Source organism: Eubalaena glacialis, chromosome 20 (assembly GCF_028564815.1).
Source record: "Eubalaena glacialis isolate mEubGla1 chromosome 20, mEubGla1.1.hap2.+ XY, whole genome shotgun sequence".
NCBI lineage: Eukaryota > Metazoa > Chordata > Mammalia > Artiodactyla > Balaenidae > Eubalaena > Eubalaena glacialis.
Genome location: NC_083735.1, coordinates 18,255,211 through 18,283,175, shown reverse-complemented (window position 1 = coordinate 18,283,175; position 27,965 = coordinate 18,255,211). Strand labels below are relative to the sequence as shown.

Below are 27,965 nucleotides of genomic sequence, written 5' to 3'. Positions count from 1 at the left end.
GAAAACATAAATATTTTTGCCACAATGATTGTGACTTTATTAGTGGTCTCAGTTGTGTCCTTCACTTTTACTTATTTCTGCATTTGTGTTCACCTATCTGGGGAAAACTTTGGAGGATGATACTGTTCAGAAATTTTGCTTTGGTGAAAAGATAAGTTTTGGACCAAATATAAGTGAAATGTATGTGAAAGGGTATTTTGTTTTCCAGAAAAATAAAGGTTTTAGGTTTGAATGCAAAAGTTTGTTGTTGTTTGTTTTTGTTTTTTACCTACCAAAGTGAACAGTTAACATTTCTGATTATCTTTTATCCTGCATTGTACTTCTGGTGTATTTTATGAGAAATTAATCTCTTAAAAGTAAGAGGAATGAAAGAAAGATCAATAATTCCATGGTATTATGTCCATATCTTTTTTTCCCCTTTCACTAAATTATTTAGCCTACGGTAAAATTTGAAAATATTTTCTGAACTTTAAAGTTATAGAAATGTCATTGCAGCTCTATTTACAATAGCCAGGACATGGAAGCAACCTAAGTGTCCATCGACAGATGAATGGATAAAGAAGATGTGGCACATATATACAATGGACTATTACTCAGCCATAAAAAGAAATGAAATTGAGTTATTTGTTGTGAGGTGGATGGACCTAGAGTCTGTCATACAGAGTGAAGTAAGGCAGAAAGAGAAAAACAAATACCATATGCTGACACATATATATGGAATCTAAAAAAATGGTTCTGAAGAACCTAGGAGCAGGATAGGAATAAAGACGCAGATGTAGAGAATGGACTTGAGGACATGGGCAGGGGGAAGGGTAAGCTGGGATGAAGTGAGAGAGTGGCATGGACATATATACACTACCAAATGTAAAACAGATAGCTAGTGGGAAGCAGCCGCATAGCACAGGGAGCTCAGCTCAGTGCTTTGTGACCACCTAGAGGGGTGGGATAGGGAGGGTGGGAGGGAGACGCAAGAGGGAGGAGATATGGGGATATATGTTTATGTATAACTGATTCACTTTGTTATACAGCAGCAACTAACACACCCTTGTAAAGCAATTATACTCCAATAAAGATGTTAAAAAAAAAAAAGTTATAGATGTTGAGTTTGGAGATTGCAAACCCCAAAGCTCTAGTTCAGAGAAAACACACACACACAATGGGGCAAAGTTCCCAGGCTTACATGGTTTAATTCCTTTTTCCCTATCAAGCCCAAAACAGAAAGTGCAAATATCTCACCATGAAACCAGCAATCACATGAGGAAGGAAAGTTGGTTAGGGTTCGGAGGAGCTCATTCGGTGAGGATTTGTTGGAATGCCTGCCCCCGCAGCTCCTCTCTCCCGTAAGATTTGTTGTCAGGGCCTGTGATACTGATACCGAGGATTAAGTTTGAAATTTCAGCCTTTATGTAGGGGAGGAGCTGCATTTCTGTGCAGCTAAATGCTACGTCAAACTTTCTAACCGAAGTGAAAATCCAGGATCAACTTTTGACTGTAATTAGCAGATTTTGCAAGATTTCTGTGGTTAGTGGAAAAGAGGTCTGCTCTATAGTGTTGTTATATCATCAGGCCTAGGGATTTATTTGACCTAAAACTCTACATGGTCAAGTTTACAACCTGGATTGAAGACGTTTGAGAAGGGGATAATTCCAAGTTGCTGAGGAGGGAATTTAGCTTTCTGGCAAGAATTAATAAGGGCTCCATCGGGGACTTAGATGTCTTGAAGCTGTTATACTTAGAGTTGGGGATGGGGGAAGGGACTCAGGAAGATCTGACTATCACCAGACTCATTAAATCCACTCACAGACTTTACTGCTGCCTGAGCTGTTGCAGATCCCTCCGAGGCTTTCTGTTGGCTAATTACATTTTCAGATCTAAGCTAATGTGTGCATATTTTATGCCTCAGTAGAGAGGCCACTGTCTTAGCAATTAGTAAAATAACTGTTTATTGAAAAAAGATACGTATCTGTTTCTAGTATCACCAGAATCATTTGTGACCTCATAGGAATGTTGATTAGAGTTTTATATTTTAAGTTCAGGTCATGGGTATGAGTGTTGCATGGGCCTCTTCCCAAAGTCTAACATCACTGTCCTTTACTTACATTTATGTAGGGTTCATACTCAGTACCAATCCTTGGTCATGGTGGCAACAGCTGACAGTGGGTATGATGGTTTGGATCATTGTCTGCTCTTGGAAAAACAGTCTCTGTCTTCCAGACCAAATAGAATCACCTTCAAAATCCTTGCATATTTTCACTGCATAGTCGTTTGCTGATGAGACAACACACCAGAGCCCAGGCAGGGACAGTAAATGCAGACATGTGTCAAAGAATAAATATGAGTGGATTTTTTCCAGCAATGAAAGAACCTTCTAGAAATGAGAGTAAGGTTGTCATAACCATTTACATAAGGAACATATCTTTTTAAATGCTTTAAAGGAAAAGTTACTAAATTTTAAAAAAGTAAATATCAAATTATATTACATTAGACACAAATATCTTAATTTTTCTCATTCTCCTGTTGCCACTCTACTTCCATATATCAGTGTATCTCCACAAAAACATATTTAACAAAAGCACGGGATTCTTTTTTCTTTATTGACTATATGATACACCTGCTAGGATTTAATAAATGTTTATTTAACAACGATTCATTAAATTGACCCAGTATGTTTTTACATTGCTTTTTCCCATCTCGTTATATTTCTGCAAAGTCGGTTTTGTATCATAGCTTTTGCAATCAGTATTTTATCAGTTGTGCGTAGTTAAGACTGTTTGCCAAGGACATTGCCTAACCTGTCAATTCAGAGAAGAGTTTCTGACGTCTGCATTTCTGTTACTCAAAAGCAAATGAATGCTTGACAAGTGGCAGCTTTGTCTTATTTGCTCAGGGCAACGCAGAAAAACTGAATATGAAATACTTTCCATTTTTAATAGGAAAGAGGCAGTAGCAATCAGATCTTCTCTGATTAAAGCTGTATGTTTCTGTAAACAGTTCTGCTTCCCATGTAATCTGGAGTGAATTAAATTCACTTTTCTATTGACAAGATGAGGGTCACTCATTTATCCATTTTGGGTAACTGTTACTAATAAAACTTTTCACTATTTTTAGCATTTCAGAGAAGGTTGTTTATCGGTTGGCTTGCTTATTCTTTTTTATTTTTATGCTATCTTGTGTTTGTGTGGGGGGGTTAGAAATTTCGAAAACAACATGGTGACCATGTTACCAAAATAAGGGTTAAAAAAATAAATAAAAGCTCACCCACAGTCGTATCACTCTCCTTTCTTCTTAGTTTCCCTTGCTTCCTTCCAGATTCCTTTGCAATAGTTGTAGAATTTGTCTTTTATTCATAACATGTGAGGTTAATCAATCACTTTATCAAGAGTGTTTCATTTAATTAATGACTAACAGGTGTGCCTCATTCTGTATATCAGTTGTTTCCTAAAGTTGTGTATGACATGTCCCATTTTCCTGTGATCTTAAATCATTACTAAAATTCAGTGGGTCTTCGTTTCTTAGCATTTTTCAGTTGGCAGTTATCCCTAATTCTTTGTCTTTGCACATCTCTGTTGTATAAAAATGCTTAAATATTATTGAAGGTCAGTATTTATAAATCCCTTCAATTGCCATCCTCCCACCTCAGTTGGCCTTTGTATAACTCCAACTTTTCACTTGATTCTTTTTTAAGCAAAACAGTTCTCTCCCTTATCTTCTAGATGTGTTATATGAGAAATAGCTATTTAAGGGCTAGGTAAGGGTAGAAATTGATACATATTTGATTTATGGAAGTTTGATAGATTTTGACTTTGGAAGCGCAAGTATGGGCAAAATGGGAGATGTCATCTGTTTTTGCAAATTTTTCAACAAGTATTTGTGAAGTGCCATGCTTGGCACTGTGCCAGGTGGTGTGGAAGGTACTGATGTATAAAACTTTATTTTTATTATCAAGGAACTTTTCACTCATTTTCTTTAGGATTTTTCTCTAGATTCTTTGAATCAGCTGCTTTCAACATCAAGGACTTGCATTTATATTGATGTGTGAATAATGTTGAGTGAGTTAGCTTTATATACTAGGGTTAGCATGAAACTGGATTATTCATATCCCAGAAATGTTTTTCTCTTATGAGCAACAAGTCATTGAGATTCAGTATAGAAAGTTTATTATACTACTATTTTTAAATAAAATAAGTTTTAATAATAGTTTTCTTTCATAGAGATCAAGGTCGAGAAATGTTCAAGGATTTATTTCATAGGATAGAAAGCTCTAAGTTCTTCAGAGAAGATGTCAAGCTGTGATCTCATGAGTTTAAGTTATTGATAATGTGTATAACAAGATTGAAGGGATAACATTCAGCCTCTGTAGATCATTGTGCAATCAGGGTAAACATGACTCTGAACTTCTAAAAGTTAAATACATTTAACTTTATTGACTGAGAAGCTGCATATACTATTATATTCCCTATTCCTCAGTTATTTCTTAGTCTTCTGAGTTATATGTCTCCGTAGACAAGGCCATATAGTGCCTTTTAATTTTTATATTTCTTTTGTATATAAGTTGTACATAGTCATTGGAGGTAAATTTAGAAACATATTAGCTATATAATATATATTGTACACTACCAATATTACTGTTAATATTTTGGTATATTTTGCTTCAGACGTTTTACTGTAATATGTGTATTTTTTTCCTTACTAAATCCATGTTTTATAACCTGACCATTTTTTTTTTTCAGTGTTAGGTTGTTTGGGCCTGTAAGGTATGGGGAGTGAGACCTTCTGTCTACCTTATTCATTCCATTTAAAAAAGAACATATCATACTTGGCATGGACTTTGACTTTATTTATTTATTTAGAAATTGCAAGTAAATATGAATAAGCATGTGTATTTTATTACAAATTCATACTTAAAGTATAAGTGAATAGCAGTTTTATTTAGAAAACTCTAAGCATGTTTTGGGGGGAATTTTTTTAATTCTAAAAGGTTCAAGTGGCTCCACATTAAAATGAAACAGAATGAGGGCTTCCCTGGTGGCGCAGTGGTTGAGAATCTGCCTGCCAATGCAGGGGACACGGGTTCGAGCCCTGGTCTGGGAAGATCCCACATGCCGCGGAGCGACTAGGCCCATGAGCCACAATTGCTGAGCCTGCGTGTCTGGAGCCTGTGCTCCACAACAAGAGAGGCCGTGATAGTGAGAGGCCCGCGCACCGCGATGAAGAGTGGCCCCCGCTCGCCACAACTAGAGAAAGCCCTCGCACAGAAACGAAGACCCAACACAGCCATAAATAAAATAAAATAAATAAATTTATTAAAAAAAAAAAAGAAACAGAATGAAATGAAAGCAGAGCTCACACATATTTGATAAAGCTGTAGACCACATAATGATGGCGTTTTTACCTGCTTTTAGGCAATACCTAGAACGTAAGTCTGGTAAAGCTGGAGACCATACCAGCGTTCCACACCATTCTAGACATAATCTTGGCACAATCCCTGGCGTGTAATAAGGCCTAAAAAAATATGAGTTCAAGGAATGATTGAAGAAAAGAGACAGAGAACCAGAAAGATGAGGTAATTTACCCCTTTGCTTGAAGCAACGACAAATAAGCCATCTCTTGGAATATATTTCTATCGGCATATCCTTAAAAATTGCAACAACAAACAAAAATGGCAAATCTTTTTAATCGCCCAAGGCTCCTATTCCTTTGCTCCCCAAATAAGTCATTTGTGGCAGATCCTTCTAAAAGGCCACGTCAGAATGAGCGCTGAGAAAATCACAGCTTTGGCTCATTCAACCCTCCTTCTGATTGCTCCGGGCCGCACCTCCAGCAAGGAGTAAAAGCAATCAGGTGCCACAGCTGTGCGGAGAAGCTGGGCGGGTAACCGGACGGATGACGGTTCCAGCTCAGCTTTTAACCCCCTCCCTTCTCTCCTTCAGTTTGCCATCTTCAGAATGATTCCCTGCAGAGCAGCGCTGTCTTTTGCGCGATGTCTAATCCGGAGAAAAATCGTCACTCTGGACAGTCTAGAAGATACAAAACTGTGCCGCTGCTTATCCACCATGGACCTCATTGCCCTGGGCGTTGGAAGCACTCTGGGTGCCGGGGTTTATGTCCTCGCTGGCGAGGTTGCCAAAGCGGATTCTGGCCCCAGCATCGTGGTCTCCTTCCTCATCGCTGCGCTGGCTTCCGTGATGGCAGGCCTCTGCTATGCTGAATTTGGGGCCCGAGTTCCCAAGACTGGGTCTGCCTATTTGTACACTTACGTTACTGTCGGAGAACTGTGGGCCTTCATCACTGGCTGGAATCTCATTTTATCTTATGTGATAGGTATGTTTCCAAAAAATCAACCTGATTGGGTAAAATGGTAGCAATGGCACTCCTGAGTCAGCGGCCTTAGGGTTCCGTGATAGGTCTGCATTAATTAGCGACTAGGTGATCAGAGTGTATCTATTGATCCCTGCGTGTCTCATTTTTCTCATCTCTAAATAAAGTGTCTCCTTCTAATTGCAAAATTCGGTGATTCTGCTTCATCTCTGAATATGCCATCTCTTAGTGGGTTTGACAACCTTTCTTAAAAAACGATAGTTCTTTAATGCAAATAAAATTACCTGATTCCACAGTTATGGACTTGAGCATTTGATTGCTATTGTATAATTATAAAGTTATCAAGATAATTTTATATGTGATTAAAATGTTCAATTCCGTCTGAACTAACCCATGTTTGTCCTAGAATAGAGTAGCAAAAGATGTTATGTTAATTTTCTCCCACTGACTTTGTATTCACTGAACGTTCTGTGTTTTGGAAGGAACATCAAGTGTTGCAAGGGCTTGGAGTGGCACCTTTGATGAACTTCTTAGCAAACAGATTGGTCAGTTTTTCAGGACATACTTCAAAATGAATTATACTGGCCTTGCAGAGTATCCTGACTTTTTTGCTGTATGCCTTATATTACTTCTAGCAGGTAAGAAAACCAATTACACTTCTCCCTGAGATGAGCCAGACTAGTTGTCCCAGGAAAATAGGTTACCACTGAATTTGGGACCTCAGTTCCAAGGCTAGGCAGCATATTTACACACATAAGTTACTACTGGGCATCTGTGGGCCTTGTGACTAGCTAGAATCACATTTTATCTTCTGTGATAAGTATGTTTCAAAAATAAATCTAAATTACATGGAACAGTAGAAATAGTACTTCTGAGTCAATGATACCTGGAATGCACTAAATAATCAGGTAAGGTACATAAATTTTATAATACTAATTGGAGATTTGCAGGAATGGCAACAGAGCTTCAATAAGGAAAGATATAAAATTTTTGGCATTATTTCATCTTGTTAGTTACAACTAAGGATATTTGCAAGCATACTGTTTCTAGAAGAAATTCTGTCTTTCTATTTATGCCTATATAACGTAGACATCTGGTTGAAAAGGGAGCATATTCAAACCACCCGTCATTTTTTTTAATGTAGACATTATGGAGACAAACATACTTGATACTGGAATTTTCCTGTTTTCATCAGTTGTGTTTAGAAAGGCATAGGAATTAGAGTGACCAGGTTTTCAATTCTACTCTGCCACTTCCTATCTTTAGAACACTAAGTGACTTAATCTTTCCATGACTCAGTTTGTTCATCCATAAAATGAGGACTTCAATGTTTATCTTGTGCAGGCTTTTTGCTTGATGCATAGTAAGCACTTAGATGGCAGGCAGTTTTATTTTGTAGACATAGCTCATCCCTGCTGTCCCCTGATATTTGTTTTAATTATTTGAGCATTTTCAATTTTGATTGTCATCCTACCTGGCACTCCTGCTTAGATCCATCAAGGATTGCACTAAGAATAAAGTCCATGTTTGTTCCCATTTCCTGCTTGATAGACCCTTGCTTTCCTGTCCAACCTTATCACTAGCTACTTTCTCCCTATCTTTCTACAATTTTTCCTTATAAAATTACATAATTAAAAAAATAACTTTACCCTTTAAAATGTTAGCCACTAATTTAATGTTTTAGGTAGGGATATGGTTAGGGACATGAACAAAATTTATAGGTCCAAGTTATTTGGCATTTTCCTTCTAATGTCAAGAAAAATTGCATGAATTGTTTTTCAACAGGTGATAGGTTTTATTTGTTTTGGTTTCTCAAACGCCTAGCTAACATTAAATTAGTTACATCACATTTTATTTAAGGATGGTTTCAGTGACCTTAAATATTCAGCTTTAATCTCTAAACGATGAGAAGCATGTAGTTATGACACAGTTTCAGTCATTAAATTCCATGGCAAGACTCAGGCCTTGGCCTGCATCTTATGTCCCGTGTTCATCAACCATCATGTCTTTTCTTTCAGGACAGGCTAAGATTACATGATAACTTTGTTCTTAGAAACTTCAAAGACCAAAACCTCCTGCTGTAATCTTTATTCATATTGTAATGCCAAATGTCTTGTCAACTGAGACTGTTGTTTTATTAAAGATACAAGGGAAGTGTATGCAGCATTTAGATGAGAAGGCTAATTTACTGGTGGGAGTTGGGGATCTCAGAATGGAGAGTGCACTTGGGATATTGGGAAACTTTTATAAAACTTGGCGGTGGCTTTGTTATTTTCCCAAATGTATAGTAGTATAGTGTATATTTCCAAGGTGTAGAGTTGTATAGTGTTTCCTAATCTGACAGATAGTTACAGAGTCAGTAATTGTACTGACAGAGTCAATAATTGTACTGACCATACAGTTTTCCTTTATATTAATATAGTTGTATTCTTGTATAATTCTGGGAATTATACAGGTAGGAGAATGAAATTCAGCTTTTCTCATCTCTACTTGGATAATTTTGCTTATTTGATTATGGGTGGTACAGATAGGAGGAAGAAGCAAGTATGTATGTGATATAAGCCTTTCATCACAGTTATTTCCCCAACAGTAAAAAGTAAACTTTCTTTGATCCATAATTCATATCTTATACAAGATGTATTAAAGATATAGATATGATAGATATAATCATGAAAGTACTGGAAGGAAACAAAGGTGAATGTTTTGGGGTTAATATTAGGGAAAATCTTTCTAGAGGTAGAAACTAAAGAGGAAAAATTTATATTCTAAAACTTTCTTACATGTTTAATCAACACTAAGATTAAAAGTACATGATAAATTGGGGAAAACATGCTATATACATATACAGTGAGAGAGCTTATATCATTATTGTATAAATAAGTCTTATAAATCAATATGAATAAGAATAGCCTAATGGGAAAAAATGGGCAATTTAAATTGGGCCAAACTTTCTGGAGACTGTTTTGACGGTATGAACCAAAAGTCTCATATAAAGTGTATACCGTTGATATGGTATTACCTTATAGAAAATTATTGTAAAGAAATAATTAGAAAGTGTAAAAAGATACTTATAAAAGGATGATTAGGTCAGTACTGTTTATAGTTGTAAGAAACTAACAGTGACCTGATTGTCTGTAAATATAGGAGTAAAATGTAGTGTCTCCATACAGTAGAAGAGTATGTGACTGTTAAAAATGAGGTTATATGTTTGTTGACATGTAAATGTGTGCCTGTGTGTCTTTGTGTGTGTGTGTGCAAAATTCTGGAAAGGAAATTACACTTGATCTTTATTTCCTTTCTTTTTTTTTCTTTTCTGTATCTTCAAGTTACTTGAATAGGAAATTGATTGCATTTACAATCCGAATATAAAAATAAAGCTATTAAAATGAATATTGATTTAACAAAAGATTTTTTGTCATGACAATTGAATAATTATTTTGTTTAATGTATTCTGTAAATATGAGGCAGACAATATGATTGAGTTTTTACTTTAAAAATTTTTCAGCCATTAACCTTGAAATGGCTTTTTAGAACAGCATTTCATTAAAATTAAGTTACTTTACCTACCCATTGATAATAAAAGCCAGTTACTAAATTTTTTCATTTATTAGAGAGTTTGGGATCTCTTGGCTATGAGCACAGTCTGCATTCTGAAATCAAGTTAGTTTTATTCACAGTTAGGTGACTAAGAACTCTCAATAGAAAGGGATAAATGTCAGTTAAATATATGAGTGCTGGTGAAATGATATCCTAAAGCTTGTAACTGTCTCAAAATGCTGTTGCCTTTTCCTAAAGGTTAGGTAAACATTAAAATACCCTTTCTTTTTCCATAGGTCTTTTATCTTTTGGAGTAAAAGAGTCTGCTTGGGTGAATAAAGTCTTCACAGCCATTAATATCCTGGTCCTTCTCTTTGTTATGGTCGCTGGGTTTGTGAAAGGAAATGTGGCAAACTGGAAGATTAGTGAAGAGTTTCTCAAAAATATATCTGCAAGTGCCAGGTAAAATATTCGGGTTTTTCCCCTCCTATTTTGAGTTTTCTAAAATATTTGCTTGCTTTTGTCTTATGTTACATTTTCCTCTAGAACAACTGTTCTCAAACTTCTTGCTGCAGAGAACTTTCTGAAGGTCTGTTCTATTTCAAGACTGTTCTTCCTGAATGCATAGGTGTGCTCACTACTGAGCAGCTGTTTAAAGCCATGTAGTTGCTGGTTCTTAACCTCAAGCGTGGCTCCAGTTTTAAGGAGGAGTAAGGAGAGGTCCTAACCATTGGAAGGATGGTTTTTTCCCTCCAAAGATTTGTCACCTCAAAATAACCATGAGCATTTTTGAGTCATGCATCCTTTAGTTTTTCCTTTGGGGACACTATTTGGTTCCATTGCATTCTTTCAACCGTGTAGTAATTTTCAGGCCTGCTAGTTTTTTGGAGAATGTTATTGATTGCATAAGCAGAATTGTCAATGCATTTCACTTTAAACCTGATCATCTCAAATATTAAATTAATGATACATGAAAGGTTTCATCCTAAGATTTATTTAAGCATAATATTCCTATGTGTAAATAAGATTACAAAAATGTCTATTACATGAAGTGATGTACATGTACATGTTTTTCTTTACATATGCTGTTTGTAGCCATTCTGATGAGGCAAAAATTTAGTATCCTCTGGTTTTATATAATTTTTAACATGTAATAGAATATTCAACTTCAGTATTATTAATCAAGATTAGAGAATTTTATTTCACCTCGTCAAAAGTCCTCTTAGTAAATTTTTCAGATGTGCAGTCTGCCCCACTGTCCACGAGAAGAGAAAGTTTCTTGTCTTTATTTCAGATCATGGCCCATATATGGGGTCTCTGTTCTCAAAATCCTGCCTGGCTATGAGTTCCAGCCAGAGTGGATCTGAGTCTTCTGCTTATGCTAATGATCAGCCTCTAGTTGAGTGCTGGTAACCAGAGAGGGGTGCCACTATTGAGAACACCACCACATCCTCTAGGATAGGGTGAAAAAAATCAGAGTTTACCTTCAGTTTTGTACACATCAGCTTCCAAAGGCTGGTGAACACAATAACCTTCCGAGGCTGTAGTTTGAGACAAATTGCTTGAAGAAGCAGTTTTCTAGGAAAATGACTTTCCAATGTGCTTCTCCTCTTCCTTAGGGAGCCACCTTCTGAAAATGGAACAAGTATCTATGGGGCTGGTGGCTTTATGCCTTATGGCTTTGCAGGAACTTTGGCTGGGGCTGCAACCTGCTTTTATGCCTTTGTGGGATTTGACTGCATTGCAACAACTGGTAAGAGCAGACTCTTGGCTCTATGTCGAAGGAAAAATTGTTCTTTGAACCACATGAGTACCCATAGGTGACAGCAGAGGTTCAAGGGAAGAGAGTGGAATTTGGGATAATAAGGGCTGGTTCCAGACCCAGAAGTAACACCTGCTGTATAAAAAGAAAATTAGTGAAACTCTCTGAGCTTTGGTTTCCATATTGGTAAAATCAGGAGAGCAATACCTACCTCTCAGATGTTATGAAGGTTACCTGCAATACCTACCTCTCAGATGTTATGAAGGGTACCTAAGATTATGAAAAATACTTTGCAAGTTGTCAACTACTTTATAAGTGTCGGTCATAATTACTACCCTTAACCTTTGGTCTGAAAGTGCTATCACCGTGAGTAACAACGATGACCATGCTCTTAAATTGTTTCTTCTTTAACAGGACAAAATATGTTGTGGTAATTCTTTTCTCTTTATCCTGTACAACAAAATAATCATGCTACAGTTAATTAGTCCCTAAATGCTTCCTCTGGGTTCATATTACTGCATGGCCTTATAATTGACCATATTTTGGGTGTTTCAAATGCCAAATCATATTAGAAAGATTGAAAAAGTGCTGTTTTTTATTGAAACTAAAATTTAATATAAATCAATGCACTGAGTAGAAGTTTGTCTTCATATATATGGAAGCCTTCATAATTAAGGGCCTGCAGAATGCCATGATGTGTAATCTCTGTGGAGGAATCATTTTCCAAATGGATTAAGACTTATGTTCTCTCCCTAAACATTTAATAGTGCTGGGATAGCATATTTTTTCTTTCTGGAAATGGGAAACTGACTTGCAGGATTTCTTGCTTTCTCTTCTTGCCTCTGGGCTTTGATCTTTCTGTGACAGCACAGGACCCTCAAGAAGAGAAGAAACGTCATGTAGCATAGATGGAGCAAGCTGAGAAAACAGAAGGGACAGAGCCAAGTAGAATTACTATGAAGGAGAAGAAGAATTCATGTTTTACCTATTCATGTTTTATTAAATATGCAAATCTTTTGTTTATGTTTCCTTAGGTGAGGAAGTCCGGAATCCTCAGAAAGCTATTCCTATTGGAATTGTGACTTCTCTGCTCGTTTGCTTTATGGCCTATTTTGGGGTCTCAGCAGCTTTAACACTGATGATGCCATACTACCTCCTCGATGAGAAAAGCCCGCTTCCTGTAGCGTTTGAGTATGTTGGATGGGGTCCAGCCAAATATGTCGTTGCAGCAGGCTCCCTCTGTGCTTTGTCAACAAGGTACATTGCATTGCCTTTGGGGCAGGGCTGTCTGCGCTACTGCAAATGTAGTCAGTGCCTAAAGAATTGCTTTTGTGTGTTTTAAAAATAATCCTAATAGGAGGAACACATTATACAACTGTATTCTCTGAATAGTTCGCCCAAATTGCCATATCAAAATCTTAAGTGATAAAAACATGTCCCCCATCAGTTAAAAGTCAGTTTTTCAAGATAATGATGATCCAAGCTTCTGTGGATATATATGGCATTTATATACACTTATATATTTCATACATATTCATATATATATGTACTGTAAAACTTTACAATGCTTATACTAGTATGTTTCCCTGCTGGCTTTGGTGTTACTTGTAGTGCTACAGACAATTGAGACCTTATGTGCAGACTTGACATTTTCTGCTGTCTTTTAAAATAATATCAAGTCTGTAATGAGTGGAAGCTATATGCTGTGGCATTGTTAAGTATAATGTGCTTTTTATTATGAAGCACTGAGACTTTTTCCTCTCAGCACTGATCAGAGTGAACTTGGTGTAGAAATGGAAATTACTGTTCTCAAATTAATGGTGGAAATTTGCATAAATCTATGCGAAAAGAATAGTTGAATCTCAAGTATTCAGATTTTCAGTAGCTGCTTATTTTAATATTTTATGATTCATTTCTCAAGTTTCCTGAGCTACTCATATTTTAATTTAACATGTGATCATAAGATATTTCATTTGAGTTTTATATTGTGCTGTACTTAGAGCATTCTTACAAAGAGAAAAATTAATCTCTGCTTGATTACTAATTTTTTGAAGTGAAAATAATTTTCTAAAAGTCTGAAATCGGAAAAAGAAATTTTTTTGTATAATTCATCAGCCTAGCTTTTTTTCCCCTCAAACTCTCTTTTATTTTGTATTCAAGATAATATTAAGCAGCAATTAGAAATTACCCCTGTTGGTTTCTTAGCCATCTGCCAGTGTTGAGGTTTATTCTAAATAGTTTCAAACAGTTTCAAAAATCTGAACTGTGGTGATACCTTGCCACCATGGTCTTAGAAGAGAGATGGACAAAGATTTATTTGTGGCCAAGCTCAACCCAGCTTTATTAAAAGATAAAGAAGACGGATTTAAAAAATATATTTTACTTACTTTCTCTTTAAATGGTTATTTTTTACAACTAATTCATGTACAGAATGATGCAGCCAGTAAACGCACAAGTAATTCAAAACATCTAAAGCAAAAATCATTTTCTTTAACTGCACTGTTACTAACGTTTAATTGTGGCTGTTTTTATGTACTAAATTTACAGTGAGTTGATTTTGTTTTTGTCTTTTTCTGTCTTGATTATCTTATGATGCTAAGAATTATTAATTTGATCAAAGATCACACTATATGAGGAAAAATAATGGTAAAATAAATATGAAAAATGTGTAGTTATTGAATAAATGAAGTGACTATACTATAAAATCATATTACTTAATCTTTTCTGTAATTACATATCAATTTATAAATTTTATTTTCTAAGTTAAAAATGTCAATGATACAATTGGTTTTTTTTTTAAGTCTTAATTCCTTAGTTTTAATTTAGTAGTAATCATGGGCCTGCACAATTATTTGCAGTATTGTTTTTAGTCTGATAATTGTGCTGGGCAAATATCTGTAAGAGAATAATAAGTAGCACAATGGTTAATTGGTATCTATTTTTAAATGCCCAATCATAATACATTTTAAAAATAACAAGACTTCATAATCACAGCTGTGATGCTGAGTTTTATACGATTACTTAATTTCGGTTCTGGGATGTAATCTTGCATGAATGTGTTTGCCATACTGCATGTGTTTGCTTTTTATTCAGTCTTCTTGGATCCATTTTCCCAATGCCTCGTGTAATCTATGCTATGGCGGAGGATGGGTTGCTTTTCAAATGTCTAGCTCAAATCAATTCCAAAACGAAGACACCAATAATTGCTACTTTATCATCGGGTGCGGTGGCAGGTGAGAGAGTTGACTTTTATTAAGTAAAGGGGGATCTTTTTTCATCGAGGATTCTGGAAAAAAAATGGAAAATCAGGTCGTTTTCTGTTTTGATATATATAAAGATTAATAACTTTTTTGTGATTATTTCCGATTTTGAATTTTTTTTTGCTATAGGTTCTGTACTTTAGTGTGTCCAGTCTTTACCAGTATATACTCATCTAGAATAATACTTGTAATAACTCACATGTGGATTATGAATTTTTCTGTTCTAGTCTTCTGGGTTCCATGTTTCCTTTGCCCCGAATTCTGTTTGCCATGGCCCGGGATGGTTTACTGTTTAGATTTCTTGCCAGAGTGAGTAAGAGGCAGTCACCAGTAGCTGCCACATTGACTGCAGGGGTCATCTCTGGTAAGCTTTACAAACATAGGATTCTTCAACATTGGACTTGAGCATTTTATGCGCATGCATGGACTTATAAAGAGGGTCTGCTTGCTGTGCATGTAAGTTAAGAACAAAATCACTGATAAATTAGGGTATGAACATTGGAATCACATCTGCAAATTGTGGTGGTGGTGCTCTACCAAAATTCATAACTGACCCTTTGGGATTTGGTCCTATTTCATTATCTTAACCTTTGGGGCTTCTAACAAATGCGCAAAGGTTTGTAATGGTTCTTCACTATATATCAGCTATCAAATGCTTTTCAGATCGATGAATGACCACATAAAATTATTTATTGACACACAAAATGTTAATTAAAGAATGATTACTTAATACTTGAATTGTTAATTAAAAATAATGATTCAATATTTTCTTTTTCGTCCAGGATTTAAGTTGAATATTGCTAAACGACCATAGGATTTTTGAAAAGCTAAAGTTTACCCATTCTTAATTAAATATAAGAAATGTCAGAGATAATTTATACTTGGTCATTGTTATCACTGCCCTCAGTATGGTGGCTAACCCCACTTCCTGGGCCATCATGGTTCTCTAAGAGTTACTAATACCTATACGGTCATAAACCCCATTAGGAATCTATTTTTCCTTTCAACAGTTTTGATATTAAGTCATGTTAAAAAAAAACAGCAACAACAAACTCCATTTGCCTACCTTTTGGCATGTCATAATATCCATGTAAAATGCTTTTGGACGGATTCTTTTTTTTTTTTCTCATAGTTTTTAAAAAATTTTTAATACATCTTTATTGGAGTATAATTGCTTCACAGTGCTGTGTTAGTTTCTGTTGTACAACAGAGTGAATCAGCTATATGCATACATATATCCCCATATCCCCTCCCTCTTGAGCCTCCTTCCCACCCTCCCTATCCCACCCCTCTAGGTACTCGCAAAGCACCGAGCTGACCTCTCTGTGCTATGCGGCTGCTTCCTACTAGCTATCTATTTTACATTTGGTAGTGTATATATGTCGATGCTTCTCTCACTTCACCCCAGTTTCCCCCCCTCCCCGTGTCCTCAAGTCCATTCTCTGTGTCTGTGTCTTTATTCCTGCCCTGCCACTAGGTTCATCAGCACCATTTTTTTTTTGATTCCATATACATGCATTAGCATACAGTATATGTTTTTCTCTTTCTGACTTACTTCACTCTGTATGACAGACTCTAGATCCATCCACCTCACTACAAATAACACAATTTCGTTTCTTTTTATAGCTGAGTAATATTCCATTGTATATATGTGCCCCATCTTCTTTATCCATTCATCTGTTGATGGACATTTAGGTTGCTTCCATGTCCTGGTTATTGTAAATAGTGCTGCGATGAACATTGTGGTACATGACTCTTTTTGAATTATGGTTTTCTCAGGGTATATGCCCAGTAGTGGGATTGCTGGGTCGTATGGTAGTTCTATTTTTAGTTTTTTGAGGAACCTCCTTACTGTTCTCCATAGTGATTGTATCAATTTACATTCCCACCAACAGTGCAGGAGGGTTCCCTTTTCACCACATCCTTTCCAGCATTTATTGTTTCTAGATTTTTTGATAATGGCCATTCTGACTGGTGTGAGGTGATACCTCATTGTAGTTTTTATTTGCATTTCTCTAATAATTAGTGATGTTGAGCATCTTTCCACATGCCTCTTGGCCATCTGTATGTCTTCTTTGATGAAATGTCTATTTAGGTCTTCTGCCCATTTTTTAATTGGGTTGTTTGTTTTTTTGATATTGAACTCCATGAACTGTTTGTATATTTTGGAGATTAATCCTTTGTTGTTTCATTTGCACATATTTTCTCCCATTCTGAGGGTTGTCTTTTTGTCTTGTTTATGGTTTCCTTTGCTGTGCAAAAGCTTTTGGGTTTCATTAGGTCCCATTTGTTTATTTTTGTTTTTATTTCCATTATTCTAGGAGGTGGGTCAAAAAAGATCTTGCTGTGCTTTATGTCAAAGAGTGTTTTTCCTATGTTTTCCTCTAAGAGTTTTATAGTGTCTGGTCTTACATTTAGGTCTTTAATCCATTTTGAGTTTATTTTTGTGTATGGTGTTATGGAGCATTCTAACTTCATTCTTTTACATGTGGCTGCCCAGTTTTCCAAGCACCACTTATTGAAGAGGCTGCCTTCTCTCCATTGTATGTTCTTGTCTCCTTTGTCGTAAATTAGGTGACCATATTTGCATAGGTTTACCTCTGGGCTTTCTATCCTGATCTATATTTCTGTTTTTGTGCCAGTACCATACTGTCTTGATTACTGTAGCTTTGTAGTATAGTTTGAAAACAGGGAGCCTGATTCCTCCAGCTCCGTTTTTCTTTCTCAAGATTGCTTTGGCTATTTGGGGTCTTTTGTGTTTCCATACAAATTGTAAAATTTTTTGTTCTAATTCTGCAAAGAATGACATTGGTAGTTTGATAGGGATTGCATTGAATCTGTAGGTTGCTTTGGGTAGTATAGTCATTTTCACAATATTGATTCTTCCAATCCAAGAACATGGTATATTTCTCCATCTGTTTATGTCATCTTTGTTTCTTTCATCAGTATTTTATAGTTTTCTGAGTACAAGTCTTTTGCCTCCTTAGGTAGGTTTATTCCTAGGTATTTTATTCTTTTTGTTGCGATGGTAAATGGGATTGTTTCCTTAATTTCTCTTTCTGATTTTTTGTTGTTAGTGTATAGGAATGCCAGAGATTTCTGTGCATTAATTTTGTATCCTGCAGCCTTACCAAATTCATTGATTAGTTCTAGTAGCTTTCTGGTGGCATCTTTAGGATTTTCTATGTATAGTATCATGCCATCTGCAAACAGTGACAGTTTTGCTTCTTCTTTTCCAATTTGTATTTCTTTTATTTCTTTTTTTTCTCTGATTGCTGTGTCTAGGACTTCCAAAACTATGTTGAATAAGAGTGGCAAGAGTGGACATCCTTGTCTTGTTCCTAATCTTAGTGGAAATGTTTTCAGTTTTTCACCATTGAGTGTGATGTTTGCTGTGGGTTTGTCATATATGGCCTTTATTATGTTGAGGTAGGTTCCCTCTATGCCCATTTTCTGGAGAGTTTTTATCATAAATGGGTGTTGAATTTTGTCAAAAGCTTTTTCTGCATCTATTGAAATGATCATATGGTTTTTGTTCCTTAATTTGTTAATGTGGTGTATCCCATTGATTGATTTGCGTATATTGAAAAATCCTTGCATTTCTGTGATAAATCCCACTTGATCATGGTGTATGATCCTTTTAATATGTTGCTGGATTCTGTTTGCTAGTATTTTGTTCCAGATTTTTGCATCTATGTTCATCAGTGATATTGCTCTATCATTTTCTTTTTCTGTGATATCTTTTTCTGGTTTTGGTATCAGGGTTATGGTGGCTTCATAGAAAGAATTTGGGAGTGTTCCTCCCTCTGCAATTTTTTGGAAGAGTTTGAGAAAGATCGGTGTTAGCTCTTCTCTAAATGTTTGATAGAATTCACCCGTGAAGCCATCTGGTCCTGGACTTTTGTTTGTTGGAAGATTTTTAATTACAGTTTCAATTTCATTGTGATAGGTCTGTTTATAGTTTCTAATTCTTCCTGGTTCAGTACCTTTCCAAGAATTTGTCCATTTCTTCATGGTTGCCCATTTTATTGGCATATAGTTGTTTGTAGTAGTCTCTTATAGTCCTTTGTATTTCTGCAGTGTCAATTGTGATTTCTCCTTTTTCATTTCTAATTTTATTGATTTGTGTCCTCTCCCTTTTTTTCTTGATGGCTCTGCTAAGGGTTTATCAATTTTGTTTATCTTCTCAAAGAACCAGCTTTCAGTTTTATTGATCTTTGTTATCGTTTTCTTCGTTTCTATTCCATTTATTTCTGCTCTGATCTTTATGATTTCTTTCCTTCTACTGACTTTGCGTTTTCTTTGTTCTTCTTTCTCTAGTTGCTTTAGCTGTAGGGTTAGGTTGTTTATTTGAGATTTTTCCTGTTTCTTGAGGTGAGATTGAATTGCTATAGACTTCCTCTTAGAACTGCTTTTGCTGCATCCCATAGGTTTTGAGTCATCGTGTTTTCATTGTCATTTGTTTCTATATATTTTTTTATATCTTCTTTGATTTCTTCAGTGATCTCTTGGTTATTTAGTAGTACACTGTTTAGCCTCCATGTATTTGTGTTTTTTACAGTTTTTTTCCTGTAATTGATTTCCAATCTCATAGTATTGTGGTCAGAAAAGATGCTTGATATGATTTCAATTTTCTTAAATTTTCCAAGGCTTGATTTGTGACCCAAGATATGATCTATCCTGGAGAATATTCCATGTACACTTGAGAAGAAAATGTATTCTGCCACTTTTGGGTGGAATGTTCTATAAATATCAATTCAATCTATCTGGTGTATTGTGTCATTTAAAGCTTGTGTTTCCTTAGTTATTTCTGTTTGGATATCTGTCCATTGGTGTAAGTGGGAGGTGTTAAAGTCCACTACTATTATTGTGTTACTGTCAATTTCCTCTTTCATGGTTGTTAGCATTTGCCTTATGTATTGAGGTGCTCCTATGTTGGGTCCATAAACATTTATAATTGTTATATCTTCTTCTTGGACTGATCCCTTGACCATTATGCAGTGTCCTTCCTTATCTCTTATAACAGTCTTTATTTTAAAGTCTATTTTATCTGATATGAGTATTGCTACTCCAACTTTCGTTTGATTTCCATTTGCATGGAATATCTTTTTCCATCCTTTCACTTTCAGTCTGTGTGTGTCCCTAGGTCTGAAGTGGGTCTCTTGTAAACAGCATATATATGGGTCTTGTTTTTGTATCCATTCAGCCAGTCTGTGTCTTTTGGTTGGGGCATTTAATCCATTTACATTCAAGGTTATTATCGATATGTATGTTCCTATTACCATTTTCTTAATTGTTTTGGGTTTGTTTTTGTGGGTCGTTTTCTTTTCTTGTCTTTCCCACCTAGAGAAGTTTCTTTAGCATTTTTTGTAAAGCTGGTTTGGTGGTGCTGAATTCTCTTAGCTTTTGCTTGTCTGAAAAGCTTTTGATTTCTCCATTCAATCTGAATGATTCCTGGGTAGAGTAATCTTGGTTGTAGGTTTTTCTGTTTCATCACTTTAAGTATATCCTGGCACTCCCTTCTGGCCTGCAGAGTTTCTGCTGAAAAATCAGCTGATAAACCTTATGGGGATTCCTTTGTATGTTATTTTTTGCTTTTCCCTTGATGCTTTTAATATTTTTTCTTTGAATTTAATTTCTGTCAGTTTGATTAATATGTGTCTTGGTGTGTTTCTCCTAGGGTTTATCCTGTATGCGACTCTCTGTGCTTCCTGGACTTGGGTGACTATTTCCTTTCCTACGTTAGGGAAGTTTTCCATTATAATCTCTTCAAATACTTTCTCAGACCCTTTCTTTTTTTCTTCTTCTTCTGGGACCCCTATAATTTGAATATTGGTGCGTTTAGTGTTGTCCCAGAGGTCTCTGAGATTGTCTTCAATTCTTTTCCTTCTTTTTTCTTTATTCTGCTCCTCAGCAGTTATTTCCACCATTCTGTCTTCAAGCTCACTTATTCATTCTTCTGCTTCAGTTATTCTGTTATTGATTCCTTCTAGTGTATTTTTCATTTCAGTTATTGTATTGTTCATCACTGTTTGTTTGTTCTTTAGTTCTTCTAGATCTTTGTTAAACGTTTCTTGTATTTTCTCAATCCGTGCCTCCATTCTATTTCCGAGATTCTGGATCATCTTTACTCTCATTACTCTGAATTCTTTTTCAAGTAGATTGCCTATTTCCTCTTCATTTATTTGGTCCTGTAGGTTTTTACCTTGCTCCTTCATCTGTGACATATTTTTTTGCTGTCTCTTTTTTTTTTTTTTTTTTTTGATGGATGGGATTATGTTCCTGCCTTACTGGTTGTTTGGCCTGAGGCTTCCAACACTGGAGTTTGTAGGCTGTTGGGTAGAGCTGGGTCTTGGTGCTGAGATGAGGACCTCCGGGAGACCTCACTCTGATGAATATTCCCTGGGGTCTGAGGTTCTCTGTTAGTTTAGTGGTTCGGACTTGGAGCTCCCACCACAGGAGCTTCAGCCCAACCCCCGCTCATGGACCAAGATCCCACAAGCCACATGGGGAGGCAAAAAAAAAAAAAAGAACAATAACAAAGAGTAAAAAATAAAATTAGACTAGGAAACTAACAGATATGTTAGAAAGAATATAAAAATAAAAATATAGATGAAACAACTTTTGGAAGGTAAAACAGAACCACAATAGTAAAAAAGAGGAGGAAAAAAAAAAGGTGGAAAAGGCCTTGGCTGTGGGGGCGGGACTTAGGCAGGGGCGGGGTTTGGTGGTGGGCGGGGCCTATGCTTAGGACCCACAGGGCTGGAAAAGGCCCTGGGGGGGGTGTGGAGCTTAGGCTCGACAGAAGGGGTCCTGGCTGTGCCTCTGGTCTCAGAGGGTGGGGGACCCGGCCTGAGAGCGCAGCAGGCTTCTTGGTCCGAGTGGGAGGGGCAAACACTCTCCGCTCCTCTCCTGCTCCTCCGGTCCTGGAGGGCCCCTCCTGCCTGCCTCTCCTGTTCTCCCCCGACCTCCCTCCTAGCCCCCAGGAGCAACACGGCCTGGAGGGGGCCTCTGAGGGTGTAGGACCTGCCTGAGAGCCAGGCCAATTGGGCAGGGGAAATGCTCAGTGCATTCCCCCTTGATCTGAGTCCCTGAGGGTCCCTCCAGGTGTGGGAACCCCTCCCCCCTTCCAGCCACCCCTCCAGGGCACTGGTCCTGTCCAGCCTCCACTTCTCCTCCTCCCTCAGTCCCCCCACGTCCTACCGGTTCACTTGGGGGTTCCTCCCATCTCCTTGGGCGTCAAGGTCTCCCACCAGCATCCAGCAGGCACCCTAGTTGTCCAGATTCTTATTCCATGTGGAAATTTTCAAAGAGATTTTACAGATCAAGAGAATGGCCTTAAAGCCCCTGTTATATGGAGGAAGAGAAAGACTTTAGCCAGCTTTATAGATAAAACAATAAACACTCTTGGTAGTAGAAATTCAAACCAAAAAATGATAATTTTGTTGAGGCTCTGAATTTTGGGGAAATTAGATTAGAGAATACTAATGCTTAATTATGTATGAAATGGGATTCTTTCAGAGTCAGAAAGTATTTGCCTAAACAACTGCACTTTATAAATGTTTTGTAATAAATTTGGCACTTTATTAGATGTATGTTGGGAGGTCAAATCACTTATTTTCTCAGTGCTTAGATTTCTGCCCCCATAAAATGAAGCTTGCACTGATGATTTAAGGCCCACTTTATGATTAAACAGTGCATTATGATATTAAAGATAGTTCATAAATCTTGACAAAGGACAACATATTTTATTTACTCCATAAATGCTTTTTTTTTCCAGTAAAATCTTGCCCATTAATTCTCACTATGTATTCAGAATTTTTTAAAATGTACTCTTCTTCCTTCAGGAAGAATTTAATTTGACAGCATAATAAGAGATTGAAATTAATAATTAAAAGAAGATAATTGTAGCATTTTTAATGCTCTAAAATATTATATTTTGTTATTTTGTAGTCCCACATCTTGCTTTGCTTGTTTTTAACTTAAATCAGAGAGCTTGTATGGATAATTAATCATTTTCTTCTGTTTTGGCTACCTTGTTTTGGTTATCTGTGGTTCTTACAAAACATATTAAAATTTTAATCTGATGTATAACTATACTCGCAATGGAGATTTTTCAAAGTAAGGCATGGGGTGTATTTAAAGAAACAATGTGCTATTATAGAAGGGGCACAGGCATGTTGGTTTAGCTGGAACCCCGCTTCTACCTACTAGTTGTAACCTTGTTAAGTTAGCCTGTCTATAAAAAAGAGGATACTAATCCTGTTAAGTTAAACCATGTGAAATTGCTGGGGTTTTGTTTAAAAACAGTCAAATACTGCACTATAAAGCTGAATCTAAATAATTTCCCCTGTCTCATAGGATTATTGAATTGAAGATAAATGGAGATCATAGAGATAGAAATCTTGCTGAGGTGTCTGGAACACCCCATGAGTGGAATGTGGTGTTTTCTACTTATTATGATAGGGACAACTATTTGGTAAATTCAAGTTAATACCATCACTATTTTGATGTTTCAATGGAGAAAAAACATTGCTAAGTGCAAGTTGACTATTCAACTGTATAAATTATACTTTGCCTCTTAACATTATTGGGGCCTGGGGACGGGCCACAGATCGCTCAAATTTAGTCAGATTGTGTGGTTTTAATCAGAGTAGAATTTAGCCTCTATCAGAAACATAATTTAATTGGACATTATTTTATTCTGTAGAAGATATAACTCAGAATGCAGATGGGAATTAAAATGATTATATAACATCTATAATGAAACCTCTTCTGTTCGAATTCTTTTATGTTTTTTTAAAAAGGAGCCAGCCAATATTTCCTAGCAGTGTTTTTCTTCTGAAACATCAAAGGAGAGTATTCTGTCATATAATATTTTCACTCTTTGTCAGGCCAATATTTTTTAAGTAATCAAAGTAGATGTGTTTTGTTAAATAGACAGCTGAGGGTTTTTGAAGTTTTATTAACAGTTTGTATGACCTAAAGAACATCTTATTAACTGTGAGAAATACCCTTTCTCATTGACTTATCATTGGCACTAAAACAAAAAAGTGCCCATCACTTATCCCTGACTTGAAAGTTATCAACTGTGTGGAATTTTCTCACAGGCTGTTTTCTTCACTGTTCTTTCTTTTCCCAATAGCTGTGATGGCATTTCTTTTTGACCTGAAGGCCCTCGTGGACATGATGTCCATCGGCACCCTTCTGGCCTACTCTCTGGTCGCAGCCTGTGTTCTCATCCTCAGGTGAGTTGTCCTCATTGCCAGATGGTTCTGGAGAGTGTGTGTCATGTGGGGCCCAGGAAATAAAGAAAATTAGGGCTCACTGACCTTGCTTTCAAGGAGCTAGTTGTCTCACAGAGGTGAGAGGCCATAGACGTACAAACATGAGTACAAAGCATAATTAGCATACTTGGTCCTTAAGCAAAGAATCAACTAAAATTGATAATTACCAAAGGTAGGCCTAATCTATGTGAACAACAAGTTCTCATAATATATAAAAACACTTAAGAATACTATATTTTTAATCCCAGTGATCCAGCTGCTAAGCTTTTATGCTAAATATTTAATCAAAGAGGCACACATAGATATATGCAATAGTGAAAAAATTGAACTAAGCTGAATATCAATAGTAGAATAGTTAATAAAATAGATAATCAACAAGGTCCTACTGTATAGCACAGGGAACTATATTCAATATCCTAAAATAACCATAATGGAAAAGAATATGAAAAAGAATATATATATATATATATATATATATATATATATATATATAAACAGACACTTAGCTCTATACCAGAAACTAACACAACATTGTAAGTCAACTATACGTCAATTAAAAAAAAATAGAATAGTTAAATAAAGAAGGGTACATTTTTTCAGTGGACTCTTCTAACAGCAAATAAAATGATATTTAATTATATGGAGAAATATATCAGTTTCTGGATGCAAAGCTATATGTAGCATCTGAATTTATTTAAATAGTAACATACATTTACACGAAGAAATGATTTTTGCATGTATATACACATATTTATATTTATACCTGGCTGAAATTGTACCAAAATGCTAGCAGTGATTCATACTGAGTAGTGGTGTAATGGGTGACTTCAATTTTCTTCTGCGTACCCCCCTTTTTGTGTATTTTTTTCTCAGTGAGCATATTTCTTCTTCAGATGGGGGACAAATGTTACTTTTAAGTTTAACCAAAGGCTGCTCAGAGGGAAAAGACCACGCTGGGGAGACTGGGCAGATACTAGGAATTGAAGCAGGCTGATATCTTGATGCCAGCTGAAGAGGAAGAGGATCGGTAATAGAGGAGAATGGGTGGGAGGTGGCTGTGTGAGATGAGGAAGATGAAGCCAGAGAGACAGGTTGCAGTGAGGCCTTTGAAGGCCAAACTGAAGGCTGTATGTTACTCTGTAGCTGATATTTAACCAGAGTTTCTGTGCTGTTTTTTGTGAACTGCATCTCCTTTGGACATAGACATTTCCAGAATAATCATCCTATTGTCACACTTGCCTCGCTTTAAAATGTAACTCTCTTCGGCATCTAATGTACATAACTTTCTAATCAAGTGGCTATCAGAGGAAATTCAGAGTTGCTGCAGATATTCTACTGAGCAGGTGTGTGGCTTGGCTCAGTACATTCTGGGGCTGCAGCCACAAGACATGTGGATTTACTGCACCAGCTGTGAATGGAAATGTCTCGCTTAGAGTCTCAGATGCTCGTTTCATTTGGACCAAGTGTCCGTTGAGAATAAAGACACATGCCTTTATTTGGGAATAGGTACCAGCCTGGCTTATCTTATGAGCAACCCAAATATTGTCCTGAGAAAGAAGCTCTGAGATCGTGTGCCAACACTGCCTCCAAAAGCGAGTCCCAGGTCACTGTGCTGCCAGGACAGGGCTTCAGCCTGCGAACCCTCTTCAGCCCCTCGCTTCTGCCCACAAAACAGTCGGCCTCTCTCGTGAGCTTTCTGGTAGGATTCCTTGGTAAGTCCCCTTCACTGTGTACATTATAAAGACCCGGCAGGTATATGTAGGTGGAGCAGGTATGATGTGAAAGAGGATGAAAGAATATGTTAGCACTACCCTCAGTCCTGAGATTTGAACCTAACTGGTCACTGGTCACTGAGATCATCTCTATATTAGCAGGATACATTGATTATATCTTGGTAATTGAAGAAGAAAGGAAGAAATTCCCTAAGGTGAGAGTGGCAGAAGTACAAAATTGGTCCATTTTGTCAGCTGTGAGGGTGCTTCCTGTGTGAAGCAAAGTACACCTGACAATAACTGAACAGAGACCCAAGGAGACTGCGAGGCAATATAGCGGATCCTGTTTGCTCACCCACAGTTACGTAATCGGGCATATTTTCAGCAACACTTACTGAACATCATCAGTGTGGCAGGAACTCTGCTGGGTACTTGGGATATCAAGAGGGATGGTCCTTGCTCTCACTGGGCTTTGCAGAACAGGACTGTTGGTGGCAAGCTAAGAGCAGTACAGGTTTCTCTGAGAGCACACAGGAGGGACCCCTAATGCAGACTTGATGGTCAGAGAAGGGTGGGTGGGCGGTGATGTCTCTCTCTGAAATAGGGAGAAAAGGTGCAGATCATATATTATTTGTTTACATAAACAGTCAGTGTTTACAACAGCTGAACATGAACAGACCTGCTTTTCCCATTTCAAAAAAGGGAAGTAGCCACCCCAGACAACATCCCATCGATCCACGTGATCTCATCTGGGACTGTAGCCCGTGAGCCGAAAGGCAAGATGGTAGCGCCCAGAGGGGAGGCTGGCTTCTCGGGGGAGACAGTCATGGGTAAGCAAGCCGTGCTTCTTAAATCAGGGAAATTAGCCATTTCTTCCCAGAATAAAAATGAAGAATCTTAGTATTTGGCAGAGCAGATCTATAAAGAACTTGATGTCTTATCAAAATAGACTCTTTGAACATAGGAGTCTGAGTGAAGGGCGTGCTCTGATTTTGTTTCACGAACGTGTCACCTTTGCAGCATTTCTCATTTTGGGCCTGAGTATTCTGACCACGCACGGAGTCCACACTATTGCCAGGCTGGAAGCGTGGAGCCTCGCTCTTCTTGTGCTGTTGCTTGTTCTCTGCGTTGCCATTGTGCTCATCATTTGGAGGCAGCCTCAGAATCAGCAAAAAGTAGCCTTCATGGTACGTGTCATGAGGATTGGAGATCTTAAGTATTATGCACATTTTCTCTTGTCCATTAGTTTTTGTGAATTGTTTCTTTAAAAAAAAAAAAGCACTTCTGATGACGTTAACCAATGAACAAGAGTGTCACGATTCTTTGAGATGCTCCTTTTTGTCTAAAGTATTCTTTTCAAAAACTTGAATGTGCTCCTATTACATTATTCTATATAATAGTAAACAAATTTCTTGTCCAATATTCTGAAGTATCAGAAGAATAACTAGAATATTTTATTTTAGAAATTCAGTACCCTCCCAGGAAGATTATTTCCACCAAAAGCCCTTCCACTGCAAGTGAAATGATCTTGTCCCATTTGAACTAAGAGCAGCATCCCCCTGAGATACCATGAGTAGCCAGAGTTCCAGAGGCATGCCCTGTTGATATCTGAACTAAACCAGTAAACCCTAAACTAAACTAAACCCTGAAACCAGTTGCATCTTGGTGGTGATGCAGGTGTTAGCGGGCTGGATAAATCCTCTGTTGCTTTGGGCTGCAGTAAACAGTGTGAAATATGGTGCTACTTTTAGTATTCTCAAGATGAGTGGGTTTTATTCAGGTTGTCCTTTTTGTGAGAATATAAACTTACTGACACAGTGTGAAAGTATGTATGTCAAATTAGTTGCCACCATGTCGAAATAATTTGGGGAATGTGCTTTCAAAATTTGAGTGTATTTAAGAAGATATTTCCCCCCTTAGGTTCCATTCTTACCGTTTTTGCCAGCCTTCAGCATCCTGGTGAACATTTACTTGATGGTCCAGTTGAGTGCAGACACCTGGATCAGATTTAGCATTTGGATGGCGCTTGGTAGGTCTTTTAATGTTTTTGCTTTCTGAATGTGGACTCTCCTTTTCCGATGTCATGCAC

At 37.0% G+C, this 27,965-nt stretch overlaps 1 protein-coding gene across 3 annotated transcripts in view; it reads left to right on the top strand.

The window, feature by feature from the left end:
• Positions 1-27,965, top strand: part of SLC7A2 (solute carrier family 7 member 2) — a 67,762-nt gene that overhangs the window by 35,990 nt on the left and 3,807 nt on the right. Inside the window, exons 2-11 of one of the 3 annotated variants that reach the window (XM_061177554.1) lie at positions 5,931-6,321; positions 6,801-6,956; positions 10,152-10,317; positions 11,475-11,608; positions 12,652-12,874; positions 15,105-15,241; positions 24,023-24,125; positions 25,671-25,876; positions 26,897-27,063; positions 27,797-27,905. In XM_061177554.1, the coding sequence (XP_061033537.1) occupies positions 5,946-6,321; positions 6,801-6,956; positions 10,152-10,317; positions 11,475-11,608; positions 12,652-12,874; positions 15,105-15,241; positions 24,023-24,125; positions 25,671-25,876; positions 26,897-27,063; positions 27,797-27,905 (1,777 nt within the window). In that variant the 5' untranslated portion in view covers positions 5,931-5,945. Of the gene's footprint in view, positions 1-5,930; positions 6,322-6,800; positions 6,957-10,151; positions 10,318-11,474; positions 11,609-12,651; positions 12,875-14,710; positions 14,851-15,104; positions 15,242-24,022; positions 24,126-25,670; positions 25,877-26,523; positions 26,593-26,896; positions 27,064-27,796; positions 27,906-27,965 lie in introns of those variants that run through there. The other 2 variants (XM_061177552.1, XM_061177553.1) reach the window with 2 other exon arrangements.